At 40.1% G+C, this 23,869-nt stretch overlaps 1 protein-coding gene across 8 annotated transcripts in view; it reads left to right on the forward strand.

The window, feature by feature from the left end:
* ATP11C (ATPase phospholipid transporting 11C) overlaps positions 1-23,869 on the forward strand; it is a 173,072-nt gene that overhangs the window by 80,740 nt on the left and 68,463 nt on the right. For all 8 annotated transcript variants that reach the window (XM_071220347.1, XM_024555273.3, XM_053917150.1 and 5 more), the window contains 3 exons: positions 2,656-2,763; positions 20,038-20,166; positions 21,855-21,958. In XM_071220347.1, coding sequence (XP_071076448.1) covers positions 2,656-2,763; positions 20,038-20,166; positions 21,855-21,958 — 341 coding nt within the window. The remainder of the gene's footprint in view (positions 1-2,655; positions 2,764-20,037; positions 20,167-21,854; positions 21,959-23,869) is intronic.

Genomic DNA, 23,869 nt, shown 5'->3' on the forward strand with positions numbered 1-23,869 from the left:
AAATTTCATTGTCAAAGGTCTTTTTTTCAAATGTATATAGAATGGGCATTGTCTCCGATGGATTTTATATTTGGTTCCTGTTGAAAACCTGTTAAAATGATTGTAAAGTACATGCCTAATTTTCTTGCTCCTTCCTCCTCAGTTTTTGTGTGTGGCAATGTAACTCAAAAAGAAAGAGTAGGTGGAAGGTATAGCTTAGTCAGGAAACGGGAGGCAAATTTTTAACACGCATTAATTTTTTCATTGCAGTATGTCTGCCACAAAAATTTCCATTCTAGTGGCCTTTTTTGTTTGTTTGCCTGTAGCAGAGAACTCAAGAGCATAAATACTTTAATTTTTTTGTCTTTCCTGAGGATGCTGAAGGGGATGGTGGGTAGAGGAGACTTTTATTGTTTCTTGTCAAAGCTGACAACTGCCAGTTTGTAATGCTGATGTTATTAAGGGTCTAAAGAGGATAAAGGTATCCATTTGCCTGCGTGCAGCAAGAAAGGTAAGGGTTTCTTTTTAGATGGTAGCCCATGCCCAGAGTCACAGGTGAGCTAATGCCCAAAGACCTGGTGGCCCAATGGCTTCCAGGGGGCGGGAGAGAGATCATTAGTCATGGTGACTAAGGGAGTCAGGGTTGTGACCTCTACTGAGTGGTCAGCACTAGGGTAGGTGATCGGCGCAGCTGGTCCAGATGTAGCCGTGGCATCTCATGGTCTGGTTTTGCTGTGTTTCTGGGCCTGGAGCTGAAACACAGCTGAGGTCTAGATGTTATCCCTAGTTTGACCGAAACTGTCTCTGTGGTCAGCAGCCCTGATGCTTTGTTCCCGAGATTATTTGATGCTGATCAGAACCTCATTGTCCTGAGGGCTTAATGCTTAAGGGAGTGGACGGGCAAGGGAGAAGGAGGCAGGTGAGTCAGGGTGCTGGACGAGGCCAGTTTGAATCAAAAGGAAAGAAAGGAAAAAAGTTATACTAAAGAAATGAAGTTCCTGCGTGGTTACAATGTCTTTGAGGTATGTTGAGCATTTTATATGATAGTACCTTTTAGACGGTACTTATCAAACTGCTTTTAACAGTGTCTCAACTTCCAAAAATAAAGGTCTCCTTAACAGTACTGGGAACAAGGTTTCCTTTCCTCTTGGGGTTGTCTGGTCTTCTACCTTGCCTAACAGAAACCACAGGAATATTTTATCAAGTTCTTGGTTGCTAAATGAAGACTTTTGGAATGTTCTTTCCCTTAGGCTGTTAGGATTATTTTCTTTAATATCATAGAATTGCTACTTCACAAAATAGCCTGGATGGTTTCAAAAGCTCTTACTGATTCATTTTGTTCTCAGTACTGGTTCATGTTAGGGCCTTTCTTTTCTCACTGAAGTGATAGCCTTGCATTGTCATAAAGAGTGACAGAATAGGAGTGAAAATAGAAACCGAGAAAAAAGGGGGGAAGCGATCAAGGGATTCTTTAAACAGTTATATCTGAAAAGGTACAGACATATAATAAAGAAAAAAAGGAAAGTGATGTAAAAACAAGGAGAGGAGGTTGTTCCAAAACAAATGAACACCCTCCTTCCTTGGTTCTTTTTCCTTAAATATACCTCAGACAAAAAGCCCAGAGGAAAGTGAGCCATTAGACTTTCCCCTGATTACCTTTAATTCTAAAAAATGAACACCAATTTATATTCTTCTGTCACTAAGTCAGTGTAGAAGTTTCACTGTTGATCTCTAAAACAAATCGTAGATTCTCTGCCAAAATAATCCTCGCTTGCCTTTTCTCTTCTGTCCCTGGGAGAATTTAGTTTCCTCAAAGATAATCATTCCAGTAGATTATCTACAGAATAGACATACTACAGAAGAATACCGTATTTTGCCTTGTATAATGTGCTCTTTTTTGCCCAATTTTTTGAGTGAAAAATAAGGATTATACATGGTTTAAATAAAAAAGATTTTATTTATTTATTTTAGACAGAGGGGAAGGGAGAAAGAAAAACATCAATGTGTGGTTCCCTCTTGCACGACCCCTCCTGGGGACCTGACCTGGACCACAACCCAGGCATGTGCTCTGACTGGGAATTGAACCAGCGACCCTTTGGTTCGCAGGTGGGCGCTCAGTCCACTGAGCCACACCAGCCAGGGCATATACATGGGTATAATGATTACATACTATGGGTATAATAATGGGCATAATAATCCTGCGTACAATGCATACAAAAACACGGGTCCACATTATGCACAGGAGTGCATTATAAACGGCAAAATATAATATTTGTCATTAAGTCTGTAAGAAAATACCACCCAGAAAAAATTTCCTTCAAATTCAAAACTGGAAACAATTAACATTACCTTGAATAAGAGTAGAATTAGAAGAATGGATCATTGTCCTTCACAGTTGAAGAATAGTAAGGCTCTAATGCCTGTTTTCATTAATAATTAAAATATAGAATGAAGGAATCTTTTAATACAACAAAGGTATTTACTTAAGGGTGGTTTTGAAAGCATATCTTAGTTATTCTATTAAAATGTACAGTGTTATCTCTTTAGCATTATGAATTGAAATAAGTACTGTAATTATAAATATCTGCTGGCAACTCATTTAGGGGATTATAGAAATTAATAACTTCATTATGTGAGCTTGACGGTACTTTTTTTTTTGTTTTTTTTTTATCCTAGGGATACGAGGATTGGCTGAGACACAGAGCTGACAATGAAGTCAACAAGAGAACTGTTTACATTATTGAAAATGCAAAGCGAGTTAGAAAAGAGAGTGAAAAAATCAAGGTAGTAATTTTTGTAGCCCATGCTTTTTTATTGTGGTGAAAACACACCTTTTAAAAATGAACACTTAATTCAATGGCATTTGGTACATTCTCAGTGTTGTGCAACCATCAACACTGTCCAGTTCCAGAACATTTTCATCACCCCCAAAGAAACCCCCATAAGCCATCAAGCAGCCACATTCCTCCCTCCTCCCGGCCCTGGCAACAAGTAATCTCCTTTCTGTCCCCATGGATTTACCTATTTTAGATATTTTACATAAAGGGCATCATACACCGAGGGGCCTTTTTAGCTGCCGCCTCATATAATTTAATGTTCCTGAGAGTCATTCACGTTGTTGCATGTGTTAGTTCTTCATTAGTTTTTACAGCTCAGTAGCGTTACGTTGTGTGGCTCTACCTCAGTTTGTTTATCCACTTACCAGTTCGTGGAAATTTGGCTTTTTCCCATCTGTTGGCTATTAGGAATATTGCTCGTATGAATGTTTCATATACAAGTTTTTGTTTGAACACCTGTTTTCAATTCTTCTGGGTATATACCTAGGAGTAGAATTGCTAGGTGATAACAGTAATTCTACGTTTAACTTTTTCATGAACTACAAGTTGTTTTCCAAAGCACCTTGCCATTTTATATTCTACCAGCAATGTATAAGAGTTCCAAAGTTGTTGTTATTTTTTAATATCTCGGGCATTTTAATTTTTATTCAAACTGTTCAATGTTTGTTGTTACCTAAGATTCGTGTCAGTAAGATTTCAAACTTGTCTACATCAAATAATACTTTTGTTGCCAACAGTTTTATTTTAGTATTTTTATTTTTTTAATTATACTTTATTGATTATGCTATTATAGCTGACCCAGTTTCTCCCTCTTTGCCCCCTTCCACCCAGCACCCCCAACTCCCTCAGGCAGTCCCCCCCACCGTTGTTCATGTCCGTGGGTCATGCATATAATTTCTTTGGCTACTCCATTTCCTGTACTGTACTTTACACCCCCATGGCTGTTCTGTCACTACCTACTTGCACTTCTTAATCCTCTCACCTCGTCACCCATTACCCCACACCCTCTCCCATCTGTCAACCATCAAAATGTTCTCTGTATCCTTGATTCTGACTCTGTTCTTCTTGTTTGCTTAGTTTGTTTTTTAGATTGTTATTGATAGATATGTATTTATTGCCATTGTATTGTTCATAGTTTTGATATTTTTCTTAAATAAATCCCTTTAACACTTCATATAATAATGGTTTGATAATGATAAACTCCTTTAGTTTTTTCTTGTCTGAGAAGCTTTTTATTTGCCCTTCGATTCTAAATGATAGCTTTGCTGGGTAGAGCAATCTTGGCTGTAGGTCCCTGCTTTTCATGTCTTTGAATATTTCTTCCCAGTCCCTTATAGCCTTCGGAGTTTCTTTTGAGACATCATCAGACAATCTTGTGGGAACTCTCCTGTAGGTCACTAACTGCTTTTCTCTTGCTGCTTTTAAGATTCTAAGTTTTGGCATTTTAATTATGATGTGTCGTGGAGTGGGCCTCTTTGCATCCCTCTTGTTTGGGTCTGTGCTTCCTGGACTTGCATGTCTGTGCCCTGCACCATATTAGGGAAGTTTTTGTGCACTATTTTTTCTTTCTCTTTTTTTGTTTCTACATTTTATTTATTTTTTATTTTTTAAAAAATTATTTTATTGTTGTTCAATTACAGTTGTCTGCATTTTCTCCCCCCCGACCCCATCCAAACCCACCTCCCTCCCTTGCTTCCACCCTTCCCCTTGATTTTTCATGCACTATTTTTTCAAATACATTTTCAATTTCTTGTTCTTTCTATTCTCCTTCTGGCACCTTGTGATGAGAATGTTGGACCACGTGACGTTGTCCCAGAAGCTGCTTGAACTATCCTCATTTTTTTTGGATTCTTTATTTCTTCTTGTTCTCATTGGTTGTTTTTTGTTCCATTATGTCCCAAATCATTGATTTGATTGTTGGCTTTATCCACTCTACGGTTGTTTCCCTGTACATTGTTCTTTATTTCAATTAGTATATCCTTCATTTCTGAGTAGATTTTTTTCTATTCTGTTGAGGTCCTTGCTAAGTTCCTTGAACATCCTAATAACCAGTATTTTGAAGTCTGCATCTGATAGATTCCTTACTTCCATTTTGTTTAGCTCTTTTTCTGGAGTTTTCTTCTGTTCTTTCATTTGGGCCATGTTTATTTGTCTTCTCATTTGGCAGCCTCCCTGTGTTTGTTTCTATGTATTAGGTAGAGCTGCTTTGGCTCTGTCTCATGGTAGTGTGGCCTAATGTAGTAGGTGTCCTGTAGGGTCCAGTGGCACAGCCTCCCCTATCACCCAAGCTGGGTACACAAGGTGCAGCACCCTTCATGTGGCCTGAGTGCACCCTCCTCATGTAGTTGAGCCATGATTGCTGTTGGCAGATCAATGGGAGGGGTTTACCCAGGCCAGTCAGCTGCAAGGACTGGCTACGGATCAGTTGTGCAGGGGCAGGGTGGTGGTGCTCCAGTGTGGTCTGTAGCTGTCCCCTGGGTGCACAGTCTCTGTGGTTTCCCAGGTGGTGCAGGCCAGGGTCCTCCTGAACCTGTGTTTTGCCTTGGGCCACCCTGCCTGAGCTATAAAACAATCTGAGATGGCTGCTCCCTGTGCTGGGCTTGGAAATTCCCAGGTGAAGCCAAGCTGTGAATCTAGGCTGGCTGCTGCTCTAGTGCTGGGCCTGAGGCTCACTGGGGCTGGCTGTTGCTTGTTTGAGAGGATTTAGGAAGTTGTGAAGTGTGAGCCAAGACTGGCCATTCATATGGAAGAGCAGCTTAGGTGGGCTGGTAAGTTGGGTGGGAAAGAGTCTCTGGGGATCTCCAAGGTGGGTCAAACAGTGGTAGCCAGGTTGATGGAGTCTCAGGTGTGACACCAGCTTGCTGGCTCTGTGGGGGAAGGGTTTAGAAAAGGGACAATAGCCTCTGCTCACCTTGATGCCAGACCTGTATACCACTGGTGTCTTTCAAGCTGCTACCCCCAGTGCTGGAGCTCAGGGGGAGTGAGTCTGAGTAGGTGAGTCCATGTGTGGATTCATTAGGAGGAACTGCTTGGGGCTTCAGCAGTTTCTTCCACCTACTCAATCCCTGCTGGTTTGTCCAGCCAGAAGTTATGGGGACTTACCTTCTTGTCACTGTAACTCTGGCCTGGGGGCCTGGTGTGGGACTGGGATTCCTCGTTCCCGAGATATCCCTCCTAAATTTTTATCCACCCCCAGTGGATGTGGTACCAGCCTGTTGTGCATTTCCACCCCTCCTATCAGTCTGGATGGATGTGGTTTCTTTAATTCGGTGGTTGTCAGACTTCCATTCAACTTAATTTCTGACGGTTCTGGATGATAGTTGTTCTGTAGTTTAGTTGTAATTTTTGCTGTGGCTGTGTGAGGCGGTGAGCCATGTTTACCTATGCCACCACCTTGACCAGAAGACCAACAGTTTTATTTTAATTAATAATAAACTTTAGTTTTTAGAGCAGTCTTAGGTTCACAGCAAAACTGAGCAGAAATTACAGCTCACATATACTCCCTTTCCCAACACAGGTACAGCTTCCATTGTTCCCAGTATTCCTCCTCAGAGTGGTACCTTTGTTACATCAGTGAGCCTACATTGACGTGTCATTGTCATCTGAAGTTTATAGTTTACATTAGGGTTCAGTCTCGGTTTTATCTGTGTCCCTGAACAAATGTGTGGACACGTGTATCCACCACTACATTATCATACCAAGTTTGCTCTGACGTGCTCTGTGCTCTTTCGTCGCTCTATCCCTCCCTTTAGCCTGGAACCCCCACTGAGCTCTTTACCATCTGCATAGTTTTGCCTTTTCCATAATGTCATATGTAGGCTTTTCATATTGACATCTTTCACTTAGCAATACGCATTTAAGTTACCTTCACATCTTTTTGTGGCTTGAGAGCTTTTTTCCCCCCCAGTGCTGAATTACACTGCATTGTCTATATGTACAAGCTTATGTGTCCATTCCCTTACTGAAGGGCATCTTGGTTGCTTCCAAGTTGTAGCAATTATGGATAAAGCTCCTATACACATCCGTGGGTGGGTTTTTGTTTGTACGTGACATTTCAGTTCATTTGCGTAAATACCAAGTGTGATTACTGGATCATATAGTAGGAGCTTAATTTGGTAAGAAAGGGCCAGTTTGTCTTCAAAGTGACTATTCCATCCTGCATTCTCATCAGCACTGACTGAGAACTCCTGTTGCTCCGCAGCAGCACTTGTTTTCAGTCTTGTGGATTTTGCCAATTCTAATAGGTGTGTAGTGGTATTTCGTTTATGTTTGAATTTGCCATTCTCTAATGGCATGTGGTACTCAACTTCTTTTCATATGCTTACTTGTCATCTGAACATCTTCTTTGGCAAGGTGACTATGTAGGCGTTTTGCCCACTTCTCAATCAGAGTGTTCATTTTCTTATTCTTGAGTTTTAACAGTTTTTGCACATTTTGGATAGCAGTCCTTTATCAGATTTGTTTTTTACAAATATTTTATCCTGGCCACAAGGCAGCACTATTTTTAATTTTTCTTTTTTGTTACTGTGATAAAGGATACATTAATTTACCACCTTAGCCACTTTTAAGTGTGCAGTTCAGTACTTTTAAGTCCATTTAGATTGGTGTGCAACAAATCTCTAAAACTTTTTCATCCTCTAACACTGAAACTCTGTACTCAATAGACACTGATTCCCCCTGCCTCCAGCCCTTCGTATATACCTTCTATTTTCTGTTTTTATGACTGATTACTTTAGAGTGACACTTCCTATAAGTGAGATCATACAGTATTTGTCCTTTTGTGACTGGCTTATTTTACTTAGCATAACGTCTTTAAGCTTCATCCACAGGGTAGCATATGATAGGAGCTTGCTTTTAAGGCTACATAATTTTTTATTGTATGCGAATAGCACATTTCCCTTACCCGTTCATTTGTTGGTGGACATGTGGGTTGCTTCCACCTCTCGGCTATGTGAATAATGCTGTGATGAACACACATGTATAAGTAACTCTTCAAGATCTTGCTTTGACAAGATATGGAAGCAACCCACGTGCCTATCAGTAGACGAGTGGATAAGAAAGTTGTGGTACACGGTAAGATATCCCCTCACACCTGTCAGAATGGCCATCATCAGTAAATCAGCAAATGTGCTGGTGAGGATGTGGACAAAAGGACACTCTTGTGCACTCTTGGTGGGGATGTAGATTGCTGCAGCCACTATGGAAAACAGTATAAACTTTCTTGAAGAAATTGAAAATGGAGCTGCATTATGACTCAGTGATTCTACTTCTGGGTATGTATCCAAAGAAACTCAAAACACTAATTCGAAAGAATATGTGCACATTTATGTTTATTGCAGCGTTATTTACAATAGCCAGGGTTGGGAAGCAAGCCAAATGTCCATCAGTAGACCAGGAGATAAAAAACAACAGTAGTACATACATGTGACGGAGTACTGCTTGGCCATAGAAAAGAACACAGTCTTACCATTCGCGACAGCATGGATGGACCTAGAGGGTATTATGCTCAGTTAAAAAAAGTCAGTCAGGAAAGACAAATACTTATGGTTTCACTTATATATGGAATCTGAAGAACAATGTAAGTGAACGAACAATATTGAAACAGACTCATTAATATAGACAGTGTATTGGTGGTTACCAGAGAGGACGGAGATTGGGGGACTGGATAAAAGAGGTGATGGAATTAAGAAGCACAAATTGATATTTACAAAATAGTCACAGGGATGTAAAGTACAGCATGGGGGATAGAGTCATTAATATTGTAATAAGTATATGGTGCCAGGTGTGTACTGGAAATATTGGAGGAACACTTTGTAAAGTATATGATTGTCTAAGCACTCTGCTGTACACCTCAAACTAATACAAAATAATATTGAAAATAAACTAATTGAAAATGTTTTCATAAATTTTTTTTAAAAAGATCCTGCTCTAAATTAGGTTGTTTACCCAGAAGTAGAATTTTTGGATCATATGGTAATTCTATTTTTAGTTTTTTCAGTTTTCATACAGTTTTCCACAATAGACGCACAATTGTATGTTTGCATCTAGAGTGCACAGGTTTCAGCTTCTTGACATCCTCTCCAATTGTTTTCATTTTTGATAGTGACCATTCTGATGGGAGTTAGATGGTATCTCATTTCGTATTTGATTTGCATATCCCTGATGATTAGTGATGTTCAGCATCTTTTCATGTACTTATTGGCCATTTGTTTGTCTTTGGAGAAGGTTCTATTCGAGTCCTTAGCCCATTTTTTAAAAAAGATTTTATTTATTTCTTTTTTAGGGAGGGGAAGGGAGAGAAAAAGAGGGAGAGAAACATCAATGTGTGGTTGCCTCTTGTGCGCCCCCTTCTGGGGACCTGGCCCACAACCCAGGCATGTGCCCTGACTGGGAATCGAGCCAGAGACCCTTTGATTTGCAAGCCAGCACTCAACCACTGAGCCACACCAGCCAGGGCCAATTTGCCCATTGTTAATCAGCTTGCTTGTTGTTGAGTTTTGCTCCTTATAGATTCTGGCTATTAACCCTTTATCAGATAGATGCTTTGCAAATATGTTCTCCCACTTCCTAGGTTGTCTTTTTAACTTGTTGATAGTGTCCTTTGGTAAGAGGTTTTTAAGTTTGATATATTTGCATCTAACATTGATGTTTTCCTGTGCTTTTGATCTTATACCCAAGAAATCATCATTAAATCCAACGTCCTGAATCTGTTCCCTCATGTTCTTCTAGGAGTCTAATAGATTTAGATCTTACATTTAGTTTTTTAACTTATTTTTGGTTAATTTCTGTATATGGTGTAAGGTAATAGTCCAATTTCATTTTTTTCCATGGTGATATCCAGTTTTTCCAGCAATATTTGTTAAAGAGAGACTGGCCTTTGCCCATTGCATAACCTTGACACCCTTGTTAAAAATCATTTGGCCATATATGCAAGGGTTTATTCAGCTGTCTGTTCTATTTCTGCAAAAAATAAAAATGCCCTGGAACTAATGCCATTCCTATGAAGATGCCATTTTCATAGGAATTCCATTGAATATTGCTTTGGATATTATAGATATTTTTATATTAGGTTTTTTAATACACAAGCATGAAATATGTTTTCATGTATTTATGTTATCTTTGATTTCTTTTATCAGCGCTTTGTAGCTTTCAATGTACAGGTCTTTCCCTATTTTGGTTAAGTTTATACCTAAGTGTTCCCTTCCTTTTGATGGTATTGTAAATGGGTTTTCTTAATTTTCTTTTGGGATTGGTTATTGTTAGTATATAAAAATGCAACTGATATTTGAGTGCTGATTTGATATCCTGCAACTTTGCTGAATTTGTTTGCTAATTCTAACTTTCTTTGTGGACTGTTCAAGGGTTTTTAACCTCTAGTATCATATCATTTGCAAACCAGGATAATTTTACTTCTTTTCCAACTAGTGTTGTATGCCTTTTATTTATTTTTGTTATTTTTCTAATTGCTCTTGCTAGGATTTCCAGTAGAGTGTTAAATAGTAGTGCTGGGAGTAGACATCCTAGCTTTGTTCCTGATCTTGGAGGAAACGCTTTGGGAGAAAAAAATATTTCCCCATTGAGTATATTAGCTGTAGGCTTTTCGTATATGGCTTTTACTGTGTTGGGGACTTTTCCTTCCCTTCCTAGGTTATCCTAGGAGTGTTTTTATCATGAAAAGAGTGTTGAATTGTGCCGATTGCTTTTTCTGCATCAATTAAGATGATCGTGTACATTTTCTCCAGTGTGTCTATGTGTGTGTGTGTGTGGTCTGTCTAGTAGGTGTCCGGCCATGTAATATGAAAAATAGAGACATTTATTGAAGAAAATACAATATACAAGAAACATTGTACATAGGACAGTGTCACCTCAGTTCACTTCAAAGTAGGCACCTTGGAACCTCACACAGTTCTCCCAGTCGCCATCAGCTGCCCCGTGTATTTTCCTGGATCTCATCAACAGTCTGAAATCTCATCTTTTTCAAAGGTGATTTTAGTTTTGGGAAAAGCCAGAAGTCACAGGGCACCAAATCTGGGCTGTACGAGGGCCGAATCACCTGGCTGATTTGATGTTTTGCCAAAAAATTCTGCACGAGACTTGATGTGTGAGCAGGCATGTTGTCATGATGAAGCTGCCAATCACCATTTGCCCATAGCTGCAGCCTTATGAATCATCCGAATAGTTTCCATGGAGGAATGTACCATCTTAATGCAGAATTTGATGCAGATTCATTGCTCTACTTGCTCAGATGTTTTGAATGTGTTGGGTGTACAATACACATGGTCACTCAACAGCATCTACCTCCTCCACTGACTAGTACAGTGTAGTCATTATTGTTCACGCATGTACATTCCAGTCCGCTCTCCTTGGCTGCCAGGTTACATCAGTGTCACAGAAACCATTCTTTTTTAAAAAAATATATTTATTGATTATGCTATTACAGTTGTCCCATTTCCCCCCCTTCACTCCACTCCATCCTATACACCCCCTACCACCCACATTCCCCCCTATAGTTCATGTCCACGGGTCATACTTATAAGTTCTTTAGCTTCTACATTTCCTACACTATTCTTACCCTCCCCCTGTCTATTTTCTACCTACCATTTATGCTACTTATTCTCTGTACCTTTCCCCCTCTCTCCCCCCTCCCATTCCCCTGTTGATAACCCTTCATGTGATCTCCATTTCTGTGGTTCTGTTCCTGTTCTAGTTGTTTGCTTAGTTTGCTTTTGTTTTGTTTTAGGTGTGGTTGTTAATAACTGTGAGTTTGCTGTCATTCTTACTATTCATATTTTTTATCTTCTTTTTCTTAGATAAATCCCTTTAACATTTCATATAATAAGGGCTTGGTGATGATGAACTCCTTTAACTTGACCTTATCTGAGAAGCACTTTATCTTCCCTTCCATTCTAAATGATAGCTTTGCTGGATAGAGCAATCTTGGATGTAGGTCCTTGCCTTTCATGACTTGGAATACTTCTTGCCAGCCCCTTCTTGCCTGTAAGGTCTCTTTTGAGAAATCAGCTGACAGTCTTATGGGAACCCCTTTGTAGGTAATTGTGTTCTTTTCTCTTGCTGCTTCTAAGATTCTCGCCTTCTGTTTCATCTTGGGGAATGTAATTATGACGTCCCAAACCATTCTTGTTATATTAACAGTGGCTGGAGTTTTTCCAGACAGACCTCATCATGTATCTGAATCCGAAGGATAAATCCAATTTGGTCATAGCATATGATCATTTTAATGTACTGTTGAATTTGATTTGACAGTATTTTTTTAGGACATTTGCTTCAAAATTTGTTGAGGATATTCATCTGTAGTTGTATTTCCTTGTGTGTTTTTCTGATAATAGTATTAGGGTATCACAGAATAAGTGTAGTACTATTCCCTCTTCTTCCATTCTTTAGAAGAGTTTTAGAAGGATTGCTGTCATTTCTTCTTTAAATGCTTGGTATAATTCTCCAATGAAATCATCTGGTTCTGGCCTTTTTAGAAGGGGGGGGATTTGCTTCTTGCTTTTATCTTGTCACTAGTATTGGGTCTGTTCAGATATTTTATTTTTTCATGATTCACTTTTGGTGGGCTCTGTGTTTCCAGGTATTATTCTGCTTCTTGTGTTATCCTGTTTGTCTCGTCGGAAAACAGTTGTTTGTAGTCTCTTTTCCTTTTTATTTCATGGCATCAGTTGTAATGTCTTCTCTTTATTTCAGGTATTTGAGTTTCTCTTAGTCTGCCCTGGGGTTTGTCAGTTTTGTTGATTTTGCATGGTATTTTAAAATGATATTTCTATGTGAATATGGATTAAAATATGTAAGGTAATATAAATCAAATCCCCCCAGAACAAGGGAAGAAGATGGGGGGAGCAGAAAGAGAAGCAGGTAGGTGAAAGTGTCATTCCAGAATGGTTTAGGACTGTCATATAAATTTATAAAAATGATACTTCCTGTACTTTTATCAAGTGTTATCACTGCTGAGTTATTTATTCAATACCTGAAGTTTCTGGACATAAGTTCTGTGTACCCCAGTGACAAGTAAATTGTGTTGCACCTTATAGTAATGATGGGAAGAAGGCTACAAAGTGGGAGAGTTACCTGAGTTGGGTATAGAATGTCTTTCTGTTTTTCTTCTTTTTCCCTCCAGTCTCTGCATCCCAGCGGGGAAGACCCTGTGATGAACTGGAGTGGTTGGGATCTGACGTTTTCAAACCAGTTGGTAGAAACTCAGCATTTGCCGTTCGGCATAAGAACCAAGGCACCCTAAATGATTCATAGCATTACATCTGTTGCTCACAGTACACTCAGTATAATTGCAAAGCTAGTAAAAGTCTCCCGTTCCTCTTCCTTTCTCCTATTTTCTCTTTCTGATTTTGTGGTCACCCCCACCCCCTTAGAAGTATACCCATCTTCTACATTCCCTTCACTAGGCTTCATTGCCTTACCTCAGTCAGGTACAATCTTAATTGAATCAGTTGATGCTATTGTGTGAACTGCTGTTTGATCACTTGATTGAGCCTTTTCTGTAGCATTTGTATGTGTAAAGAGGCGCTTATAAACCAAAAGTGTCTATACGTGTATTTGTTGAGCAGAAGAGTGACTTGGTCCATATCCTCAGAGCAATTGGAAATCTTTGAAGGGTTTCAAAGTCAGGAAGTGACTTGATCTTTTTTTTTTTTCCCCAAAGACATTCTATTTTAAAAAGACAAGTCTGAAGCGTGGTAAAAGTAGAATCAGGGAGACCAGTTAGCTGGTGCAAATGATGGTATAGTAGGATGATAGTAGTAGAGATAATTATAAAAAATAGTAGTCAACATTGATATATTACATCAATATGCCAAGCACTCACTTTTACATTATATTAATTAATTCCCTCCTTAATTCACAGTAGTCCTATGAGGTAGGGTATGCCTTTTTTGGTATTATTCTCCCATCTTTGTAAGTGATGATAGTGGGACACAGAGATGTTAAGAAACTTACACACAACTAGTGGACATCAGGATTTAGTGCTATATGGGATGTAGGAAGTGAGACATGATGGACCTGGAGAGCATTATGCTAAGTGAAATAAGCCAGGTGGTGAGAGACAAATACCATACGATCTCACCTGTAAGAGGAATCTAATGAAGAAAACAAACAAACAAGCAAAATAGAACCAGAGACATGGAAATAAAGAATGCACTGACAGGGATGGGGGAGGGTCTAGTCAAGGAAATTGTATAATGGACACGTGGACAACAGGGTGGGGACTGAGTGAGGGAGGGGGGAGGGCGGGGCAGGAGGGAGGAACGGAGGGGAAAATTGGGACAACTGTAATTGAACAACAATAAAAAAAAGAATAAAGGTAGCTTTCTTGGTTCTGGCATGAGCAACTGGATGTATTAAATAATGCAATTAAACAAAATACTAGTGCTATTAAATAAGATGGAGAAGAGCAGGTTTAGGGACTGGTGGGAGTAAAGGGAAATTAGGAATTCAGTTTTGGCCATGTTAGTACTGAGGTACCTATTAGACATCCAGATGGAATTGTCAAGCCTAGAGCTCAGCGGTGTTTTAGGTAGAAATAGCAATTTGGATTTCATCTGCATGTAAATGTCGTGTGAAGCCAGGAGACTGGATGGAGTCACATAGAACACCGAGATGACAATCTAGAAAGAAAACTTGTAGAATTCAGATGCAGGTATTTGTAAGGGAAAGAGTATGGGTTTTGGCATTAGAAATATTGGAAGAGTTTTTTTAGGTTTACTGATTATTTCCTTTGTTGTATCTAGTCTGCTGATAAGCCCATTAAAGGAAATCTTTATCTGTGATATCATACTTTAATTTCCTAGTTCTCCATTTGCTGTATTTTTTATAGTTTCCATCTCCCTGCCCAAATTCCTTGTCTGCACATGGACACTGTCTACCTTTCATTTTTTTAAGTTGAATTTTGGACACTGTACATACAAGAATGCTAGAGACCTAGATAAACGGTATTTATATTCGGAACTGGGCAGGCCTCTTCTGTCAGTCCATTAGTGTTGGGAGTTACATCAGTCTAGTCAGGAGTTGAGCTGACTTTGGTTTTCTTGTAGCTGTTGGTATTTCAGTGCACCACTGGACTTCAGGCTTTTGGAGTGCTGGATCGCAATTGCCTTGCCTTTGTGTGGGGTCTGGTGCACCAAAGGGTTTTTCTCCGTGTTCCTTTTCCACCCTCTGCAGGTCCTACATCCCTGAGACGCAGTGGATGCCTCCCTCTCGTCGCTTTCTCCTCCTTCAGTTGCAGATTGCTCTTGTTATTCATTGCAGGGCTCCTGTTTGGAACAGAGTGGTTTCTGGGATCTCATGCTCTAATCTCAATATTAGGCAGGATTTACGCACCTTTACCTCAGGGTGGAACTTCCTGATTACTCCCACCCCACCTCCCATGACCGCTGAACTTTGCCTTTTATCAGTGCTAAGTCCTTGGTAAGAGTGAGTTTCCTGTCCCATCCCCAGCAGCAGATGGCTTTTGCTTCTACCTCCTTTAGCAGTAGTGACATTTCCCTGATACTGTGCCAGGGAGGGTTTCTTGCCTTTCTCCTAGACAGATGGCTTTTGTCTCCAATGAGAAAAGGGTCCATGACTCTGGCATACAGTCCATCATGACCGGTATGCCCGTACTGGTGAGGAAAGGTCTTTTAGGTCTCCCGCCCCCCCTGGTTTCTCATGAGCACCCAGCGGATGCCCGTAAAGAAGCACTGATGAGTTGTTACGGTCTCTTCTCTTCTATCAGGCTTGCATAGGTTCTGATGTCACGTTAGCTCCTACCAAGCCTTTTAGATTTGCTTAGAAAGCTCATTTTCTTCTTATGAATGTTTATGGAAGCCATCTCTTCACCCTGTGCTTTTGTCAACTGTGAAACAGTAGTCTCCTTAGAGGGACTTTTCACCCTTTGAAATTCAGTTCAATCGGTAGCCTTGCAACCTCAGCTCTCTGAAGAACTAAAAAGCAATAGGATTTTGTAGATTTTCTAATATTTATGTTGAGGAACAGTGCTATTCTCTGGTGGCTTGTAACTTGCTAAATGGAAACAACTCTACAGTTGATTATCTAACTGGACCATGTTGCTCCCTTTCTTTAAATGTCCTTTCCCAGGTCACCTTTGCCTTCAGGGTGAGCACTAAATCCTTAAGCCTGGCCTGCCAGGACCTTTGTGATCTAGCCCACATCCATTTCATCAGGACTCAATTTGCACTTCGGATGCAGGGAGCTAGGTAGTCAATATATAAGCAAATCCTAAATGTTGGTTTAGAAATTCTCTGTTTGTGGTCTTTCATTTTCAGGGCCTGAGAATCATCTTCAATCCTTTAATGAGTGTTTCCTTCTTGTAACGTGATTTAGAGTTTCATCCATTTTTCTTTTGTGTATTGAAGCATCGATTATGCCTTTATGAAAGCAACATAAGTTTATGTGATTGAGGAAGGAAAGATCCAACAAAATAAAATGCTATTTACAAATTAGTTCAATTATTGATGCTGTTGCTCTTGGCAACCGATGAAGATTGGTAAAGAAAATAAAATTGTTCCCAGATAGGTCTTAAAATCCTCATCTTTATCTGCCAAATTATGTAGCAAATAGGTAGGTGTGTTATTTATTAGTTCAGCATTTCACAATGAGTGTGTCTAGTTTGGTGTGCCAAATATCAACTGCTTAGCTCATAAAATGGATTCCAGTAGCTTCTTCCCTTTATCTGAGGGTGCTGTACAGAAGTGTTTTCTGAATATGCCGTGGTGTGAAAAACGGGAAGTGCTGGGCTGGATGATGTCCTACATTTCCTCCCCCCCCCCCCAAAAAAAAAGTTGGCAGTAAAGTAGTTGCAAGGTATTGGTAATAATTATAATTAATACCTATCAGATGTGTGTGTGTGCCAGGAGTTTGCAAAACACTACCTTTGTCCTCATTTCTTGCTCAAACCAGTCCTGTTAGGTAGTTAACAATCATCTAGGGCACTTACCCAAGGTCCTGTAGGTAAGAGGCAAAGCTGGGACATAAAATCAGGTTAAAAAGTCTTACCTTTTAACCATTATAATCACTTTAAATTATATTTTATGGATTATGCTATTACAGTTGTCCTGATTTTCCCCCCTCACCCCGCCTCCACCCAGCCCCCCCCACACCCTCAGGTAATGCCCCAACCATTGTTCATGTCCATGGGTCATGCGTGTAAGTAAGTTCTTTGCCTCCTCCATCTCCTGTACTGTACTTTACATCCCCATGGCTGTTCTGTAACCACCTATTTGTACTTCTTAATCCCCTCACCTCCTCACCCATTATGCTACACCCTCCCATCTGGCAACCCTCAAAATGCTCTCTGTATCCATGATTCTGTCTCTGCTTTTGGTTTGCTTAGTCTGTTTTTTAGATTGAATTGTTGATAGATACGTATTTATTGCCATTTTATTGTTCATAGTTTTGATCTTTTTCCTAAATAAGTCTTGTTAACATTTCATATAATAATATTTTGGCGATGATGAACTCCTTTAGTGTTTTCTTGACTGGGAAGCTCTTTATCTGCCCTTCCATTCTGGGTAGAGCAGTCTAGACTCTAGGTCCCTGCTTCTTGCAAGTCCCTTCTAGCCTGCAATGTTACTTCTGAGAAATCAGCCGGTAGTCTTATGGGAACTTCATTGTAGGCAGCTCTCTGCTTTTTTCTCTGACTGCTAAGATTCTCTTTATCTTTAACCTTTGGCATCTTAATTATGATGTGTCTTAGAGTGGCCCACTTTGCATCTATCTTGTTTTGGACTCTCTCTGCTTCCTGAACTTTCATGTCTATTTCCTTCACTAAATTAGGGACGTTTTCCTTCACTATTTTTTCAAATAGATTTCTAATTTCTTGCTCTTTCTCTTCTCCTGGCACCCCTGTGATGCGAAAGTTGGACCTCCTGAAGTTGTCTCAGAGGCTGTTTATGCTATCCCATTTTCTTGGATTCTTTTTTCTTGTTGTTCTGATTGATTGTTTTTTGCTCCCTTATGTTCCAAATCATTGATTTGATTATTGGCTTCATCCCCTCTACTGTTGTTTCCCTGTACATTGTTTCTTTATTTCAATTAGTGTATCTTTGGTTTATGACAGGATCTTTCTTATTCTGTTGAGGTCCTCGCTGAGTTTCTTGAGCATCCTTATAACTTGTGTTTTAAACTCTGCATCTGATAGATTGCTTATTATCTCCATTTTGTTTAGCTCTTTTCTGGAGTTTCGAACTGTTCATTTGGGCCATGTTTCTTCGTCTTCTCATTTGGCAGCCTCCCTGTGTTTGTTTCTCTGTATTAGGTAGAGCTGCTTTGACTCCGTGTCTTGCTAGTGTGGCCTAATGCAGTAGGTGTCCTGTAGGGTCCAGTGGCACAACCTCTCCTATCACCCAAGCTGGGTACTTGAGGTGTGGGCTGAGTGCATCTTCCTCTTGTAGTTGAGCCTTGGTTGCTGTTGGCAGGTCGATGGGAGGGATTTACCCAGGCCAGCTGGCTACAAGGACTGGCTATGACCACTTACCCCCAACTTCCACCCTCCATGGAGGATCAGTGGTGCAGGGGCAGGGTGGTGGTGCTCTGACACGGTCTGTAGCTGTCCCCTGGGTCTGCAGGCTCTAGAGTTTTACTGGTGGTGCAGGCCAAGGTCAGCCTCCACCTGTGTTGTGCCTGGGGCCACCCTTCCTGAGCTATAAAACAATCTGAGACAGCTGCTACTTGTGCTGGGCTTGGAAATTCCCAGGTGAAGCCAAGCTGTGAAACTAGGCTGGCTGCTGCTAGTGCCGGGCCTGGGGCTCACTGAGGCCAGTTGTTGCTTGTTTGACAGGGTTTAGGAAGTTGTGAAGCATGAGCCAAATCCAGCTCATTCAGAAAAGCAGCTTGGGTAGGCTGTAAGTTGGGTGGGGTGGAGTCTTTGGGGATCTCCAAAATGGGTCAAAGAGTGGTAGCCAGATTGATGGAGTCTGAGGTATGGCACCAGCTTGCCGGCTCTGTTGGGGAAGGGTTTAGAAAAAGGACAGTGGCCTCTGCTTGCCTTGATACCAGACCTGTATACCACGGGTGCCTTTCAAGCTGCTACCTGGTGCTGGAGCTCAGAGGGAGTGAGTCTGAGTAGGTGAGTCCATGTGTAGGTTCTTTAAGAGGAACTGCTTAGGTAGCAGTTTCTTTCACAGACTGAATCCCCACTGGTTTTTGTAGCCAGAAGTTGTGGAGACTTATCTTCCTGGCAGTGGAACCCTGGTCTGTCGTTCCTGGTTTGGGGCTGGGACTCCTCATTCCTAATATATCCCTCCTGAATTTTTATCCATGACACACGGATGAGGGGCCAGTCTGTTCTGCATCTGCATCTGTTCTGCCTCCTTCCAGTCTATATGGATGTGGTTTCTTTAGTTCCACAGTTGTCAGACCCATTCAACTCAATTTCTGATGGTTCTGAGTGATGGTTGTTGAATATCTTAGTTGTAATTTTGATGTGGTTGTGCGAAGAGACAAGCCATGTCTGCCTGTGCTGCCATCTTTACTGGAAGTCTCAACCATTATGATTTATTCCCTACATTATTAAATTATCTGCAATAGAAAGGGTTCATGATTTCTTCTCTCATTTTTTCTCTAATTGAGCTTTTGGTACTTGCACATAAGAAATTGTTTCTCATTGCTGTATTAATTGATTGTTCTGATAGCAGATGAATTGGTGGAAAATGACCTATTTGAATTTTTCAAATGTTAGGGGAAAAATAGGTGCCTGTAATTAACAGATTTTCTGAGCCCTGAAGAAGGAATTGGTACCCAACAAAAGTAGCTGTTAGCACATTGACAAGAAAACATATTAAAATATGTGTGAACGCAGAGGAGGAGTGTTACTGCCCGGTGTCTACAAAGTGCTCAAGTTGAGACACGTAGATTTCTTTGATTCATTCATGAAGTGATAACGATCACTGTCTTATGAAACATCAGTGCCAGAAACATCACAGAGCACATGGGTCCCTGGGTGCAGAAGTGTCATTCATTAGATATTAAAGTTCAATACTAAGGTGACCTGAAAGCATCACAAATCCTCGTGACCTTAAAGGGGATGCTGAATGTTGAGTAATATTCTTTCATCAGCTTTCATGAAGTGTAAAATGCTGAGTCACTTTCTGAGCCCCAGAACAGGAGAGGTCTCTGGCTACTCTTCTGATTTGCATATAATGAATGCCTTGTTTGGTATTAAGAATATTTATATTTATATTTTCTTCCATTCTAGGTCGGTGATGTAGTAGAAGTGCAGGCAGATGAAACCTTTCCCTGTGACCTTATCCTTCTATCTTCCTGCACAAGTGATGGAACCTGTTATGTTACTACAGCCAGTCTTGATGGGGAGTCCAATTGCAAGGTGACTACACCTCCACATTTTAGGCTGAGGATAGTTAATCAGAAAATACTCCTTTTCACTGCCTCCCAATCATTTGTGTTATTTAATCTGTGTGAATTTTGTATTTGAAGACAGCTCTTACATAATTATCTTTGAGCTTCTAAGCAAATTCCTAACTTTGGGGAAAAGGGTGGTGGTGGGTGACGAAACTCCATGTGCCAAATAAAAGCTAGCACATTTTTAATAGCATTGCTTGCATTTCATAGTGACGTAATCCACTCAATATTTTATGTAGGCTTTTAAAAATGAGAGTAATCATAAGCTGAAACTATAGAACTATAAAAATAATTTCAACTACTCTCACCTTACAGTTTGATCTGTTTTTATTTTAAAAGTGATGAATATTTTTCTTTAAAAATGTTTGTTCCTGGCATATAGAAAATCTAATCTGGAGTAATTTGATTGCTTTTTAAACAATACCTTAGGGCGTAGTTTGTCTAATGTTTGCTTTATTGCAACTAGGAAGAATTATAAATCTGTTCAAGTAAATTTGCTCAAACTGGAAAAATCAATTACTTTCCTGGTACTTTCTGACACAGTCAGTTTTTGGTCATCGTCCAGAGTTCCGTGGGGTATGAATGTGTGTTCTCTACATGCTGCCTTTAAGAAATGATACTAATGTGCTCACCTCTGTGTGGGTACTTGAGAGTTCTCCTTTGTTTATTCCATCTGGAGTTGAGAACCAGGACTCAGTGTAAGAAAAAGGACCTTAAATGCCTTAGATGACTACATTCTATACTTCAAGGGTATGGTGATAAACTAGTCCCATTTAAACTGTTCAAAAACAAAGTTGCATTTGAGGCAACGTCAAGATAAAAATCAAGAGATCTACCTAAAGATTCCCTAAAAGGGGAAAACATTAAGTTGATCCGATCAAATCAGCTGAAAGTACATAGGTTTTCAAAGTCAGGAGAGAGTTTTAAATATAGCTCAGGCAGTTCCATAATACTCCCCCAAAGACTGTGCAGCAGCTTTCCCTCTGTGGAGCGGTGTGGTCTTTGAGTCTGTGTCAGCCTTTCTGTGATGATTTATAAATGGACTCACTGGAGCCTGCCTTGAGTTCTGGGTAAATCAAGTACGTGATATACACTAGTAGAATATTCTGTCAGACTAAAGCAAGACACATCCTCTTCCTTCTCCTTATATGAAACGTAGCCACTTTGAGCGTTTTCAAGATCATTAATTATGCTATTTGTGTAATGGAACTATTAATGATTGTTTCTTTCTGTTGGCAAGATGGTAGCAGTCTTATCACCAGAAGGAGTTTAATTCATGTGTGGATATTTATATCACCATACACTAGGATGAGCAAAATAATAGGTCTCAGTAAAAATAAATGTATTACATTTTTATGGGGGTTTCAGTTAATTATATACATGCTGCAGATGGAATTTTCTCTGCTAGCAGTATCAAGAAACGCTTTTAGTTTTTTCATTATCTTTGGAATCCCCTTGCAGCAGGGTCATCTTTCTAATTATATGTGATATATTTTAAGACTTTTATTTATTTGGAAATGTGCATCAGTACTTGTATTATTCTGCCAGGGCCTCTTACTAAAACATACTGTGTTTCCGGAATCAGGTGGGTGGGTGTATGGTTATGAAAAGAAATACTTTCTTGTTTTTGCTTTTTCTTCTGCTTTCATGTAGACACATTTTGCAGTGCGCGATACCATTGGACTATGGACAGCTGAATCCATCGATACCCTCCGAGCAGCCATTGAATGTGAACAGCCTCAACCTGACCTCTACAAGTAAACGTCACCTGGTTTCGTTTTACTGCTGTCTGTGGGCTCTGCCTATCTTAGCCACCAGTGTTGCAAAGAAACACCCACCACTTACCAGCCTCCTCTCGTTTGTGTTTTTATGAGCTACTCCTTCCTTCTGGCAGGGAAATGAATCAGATCCTCCTTGTTCACTCTCAGCCCAAGATAAACCATTATGGGCTTAAGCATCTTTTGATTTTTCTTTTATGTTTGTGATTTGTAAGCATGGCCACTCATCAAATAGTAAAATGATGGTATCCCGTAAGACCGACCTACCAAACTCATGCATTAACCAGAGGTAACTAAAACAAACAAACCACTCTGTGTGTCTTCTGACATCAAGATAGCAGGGGCTGTGGAGCCGTGGAATTAGTAGGCACTCTGTCCTTTTTTGTGATGATGATGATGAAGTGCATGTTTGAGATAATTTTTTTTTTTTGGTCCACAGTAAACAGTGAAATGAAGAGAGTAGTGTAATGTCCTCTATTTTACTACACTTAGGTTTTCTGGAGTAGATTTGCTGATGAACAGTAACTGGGTTGTCAGGAATTTGGAATTTGATTTTTAAGCTGGTCAGTTTGGTTGATTAGAGAGCATGGTATCGACTCAGGTAGAGTAACAGGTTTTTTCCCCAGGTGTGCCAATTACTTTCATTGTAGTACACCATTACAGATGGCGTCCGTCACCTGTTCTAGCCATCTCCTTAATGAGTGCTGGTGGTCATCCTGGGTCAGATACTTGGATGCAGCTTATGCGTGCTCAGTAGAGGAGAAACAAAATACTGGTAGTCATCCTACTACAAGAACAGTGCCCTCCCTCCCTTCTTTCCTCTTTCCCTTCTGTATCCACCTTTGATATTAGGAACTAGGACCACAAAGCAAAACAGCTATTACTTGCCTACAAGGAGTTTTGCAAAGGATTTAAAACAGTAAAGCTAGACTTACAGTACAATGAGATAAGAGACGTGAATAAAAGGCCCATGGAATCACAGAAAAGGGGCTGACTGAATTAGAGACCAATATATACCCTTGCATATTTACAGGGCAGTTCCTAAACTTCCTAGTTACCTTAAATATGAAGGAGAATTTTTTTTAAGGTCAGGGGAGGTTATTCTCTAGACTAGAGTGGGTGCCCTTACTGTGTGACTTCAGAATGGCTTGTCCTTTCACTAGCCTAGTGGTAATCACTTACTTTGAAATTGCCTGTTCGTCTGTCTTAGGGCAAGTAATGTCTTTCTTACTTATTAGTGCATCTCTAGCACCTAGCACAGTACCTGCACAATTAATATATGATGAATGAACTAGCAGAGCTTCATATTTTGGAATTTTCATTTTTCTGAAAAAATATAATGCAGATTATAAACCACAACACTCTTGGGAAGGAGGGGTTAGGCCTTTTTATCCCGTTCTTTCAGAAACGCAGATTACCATATGCCATATTAAGTGATTGGATCAAGCTCAGGAATGACATCAGCTGCAAGACAGTTGGAATTTTCCAAGATAATAATGAAGGGTTCACTGTCTAAAACCAACGCTGTGGTTCTCAAAGGCCTCTCCGGGCCAGCAGCATCCGCATCACTTAGGAACCAGTCAGGAATGCAAATTACCTCCTGAATCATAATCTTGGGTAGGGGGCCCAGAATTCTCTGGTTTAATAAGCCCTCCAGTGATTCTGAGGCATGCTCAAGCAGAAGAACTACTGAACTAAATAATGGGTTGGAAAGTTGTATTTAGCACCAGAACCCTTTCTATACATGAATCTAAAACAGAAGCCAATTATTTATATAAAGTATAAATGAGAGGGGTGTTAGGTGCATATACAATGCCAAGGAGATCTTGAAAACCAATTTAGAATATTTGTGTTCTTATAATATTATTTTAAGAAGTGGGTTAAAATGTA

The sequence above is a fragment of the Desmodus rotundus genome, chromosome X (genome assembly GCF_022682495.2).
Source record: "Desmodus rotundus isolate HL8 chromosome X, HLdesRot8A.1, whole genome shotgun sequence".
Classification (NCBI taxonomy): domain Eukaryota; kingdom Metazoa; phylum Chordata; class Mammalia; order Chiroptera; family Phyllostomidae; genus Desmodus; species Desmodus rotundus.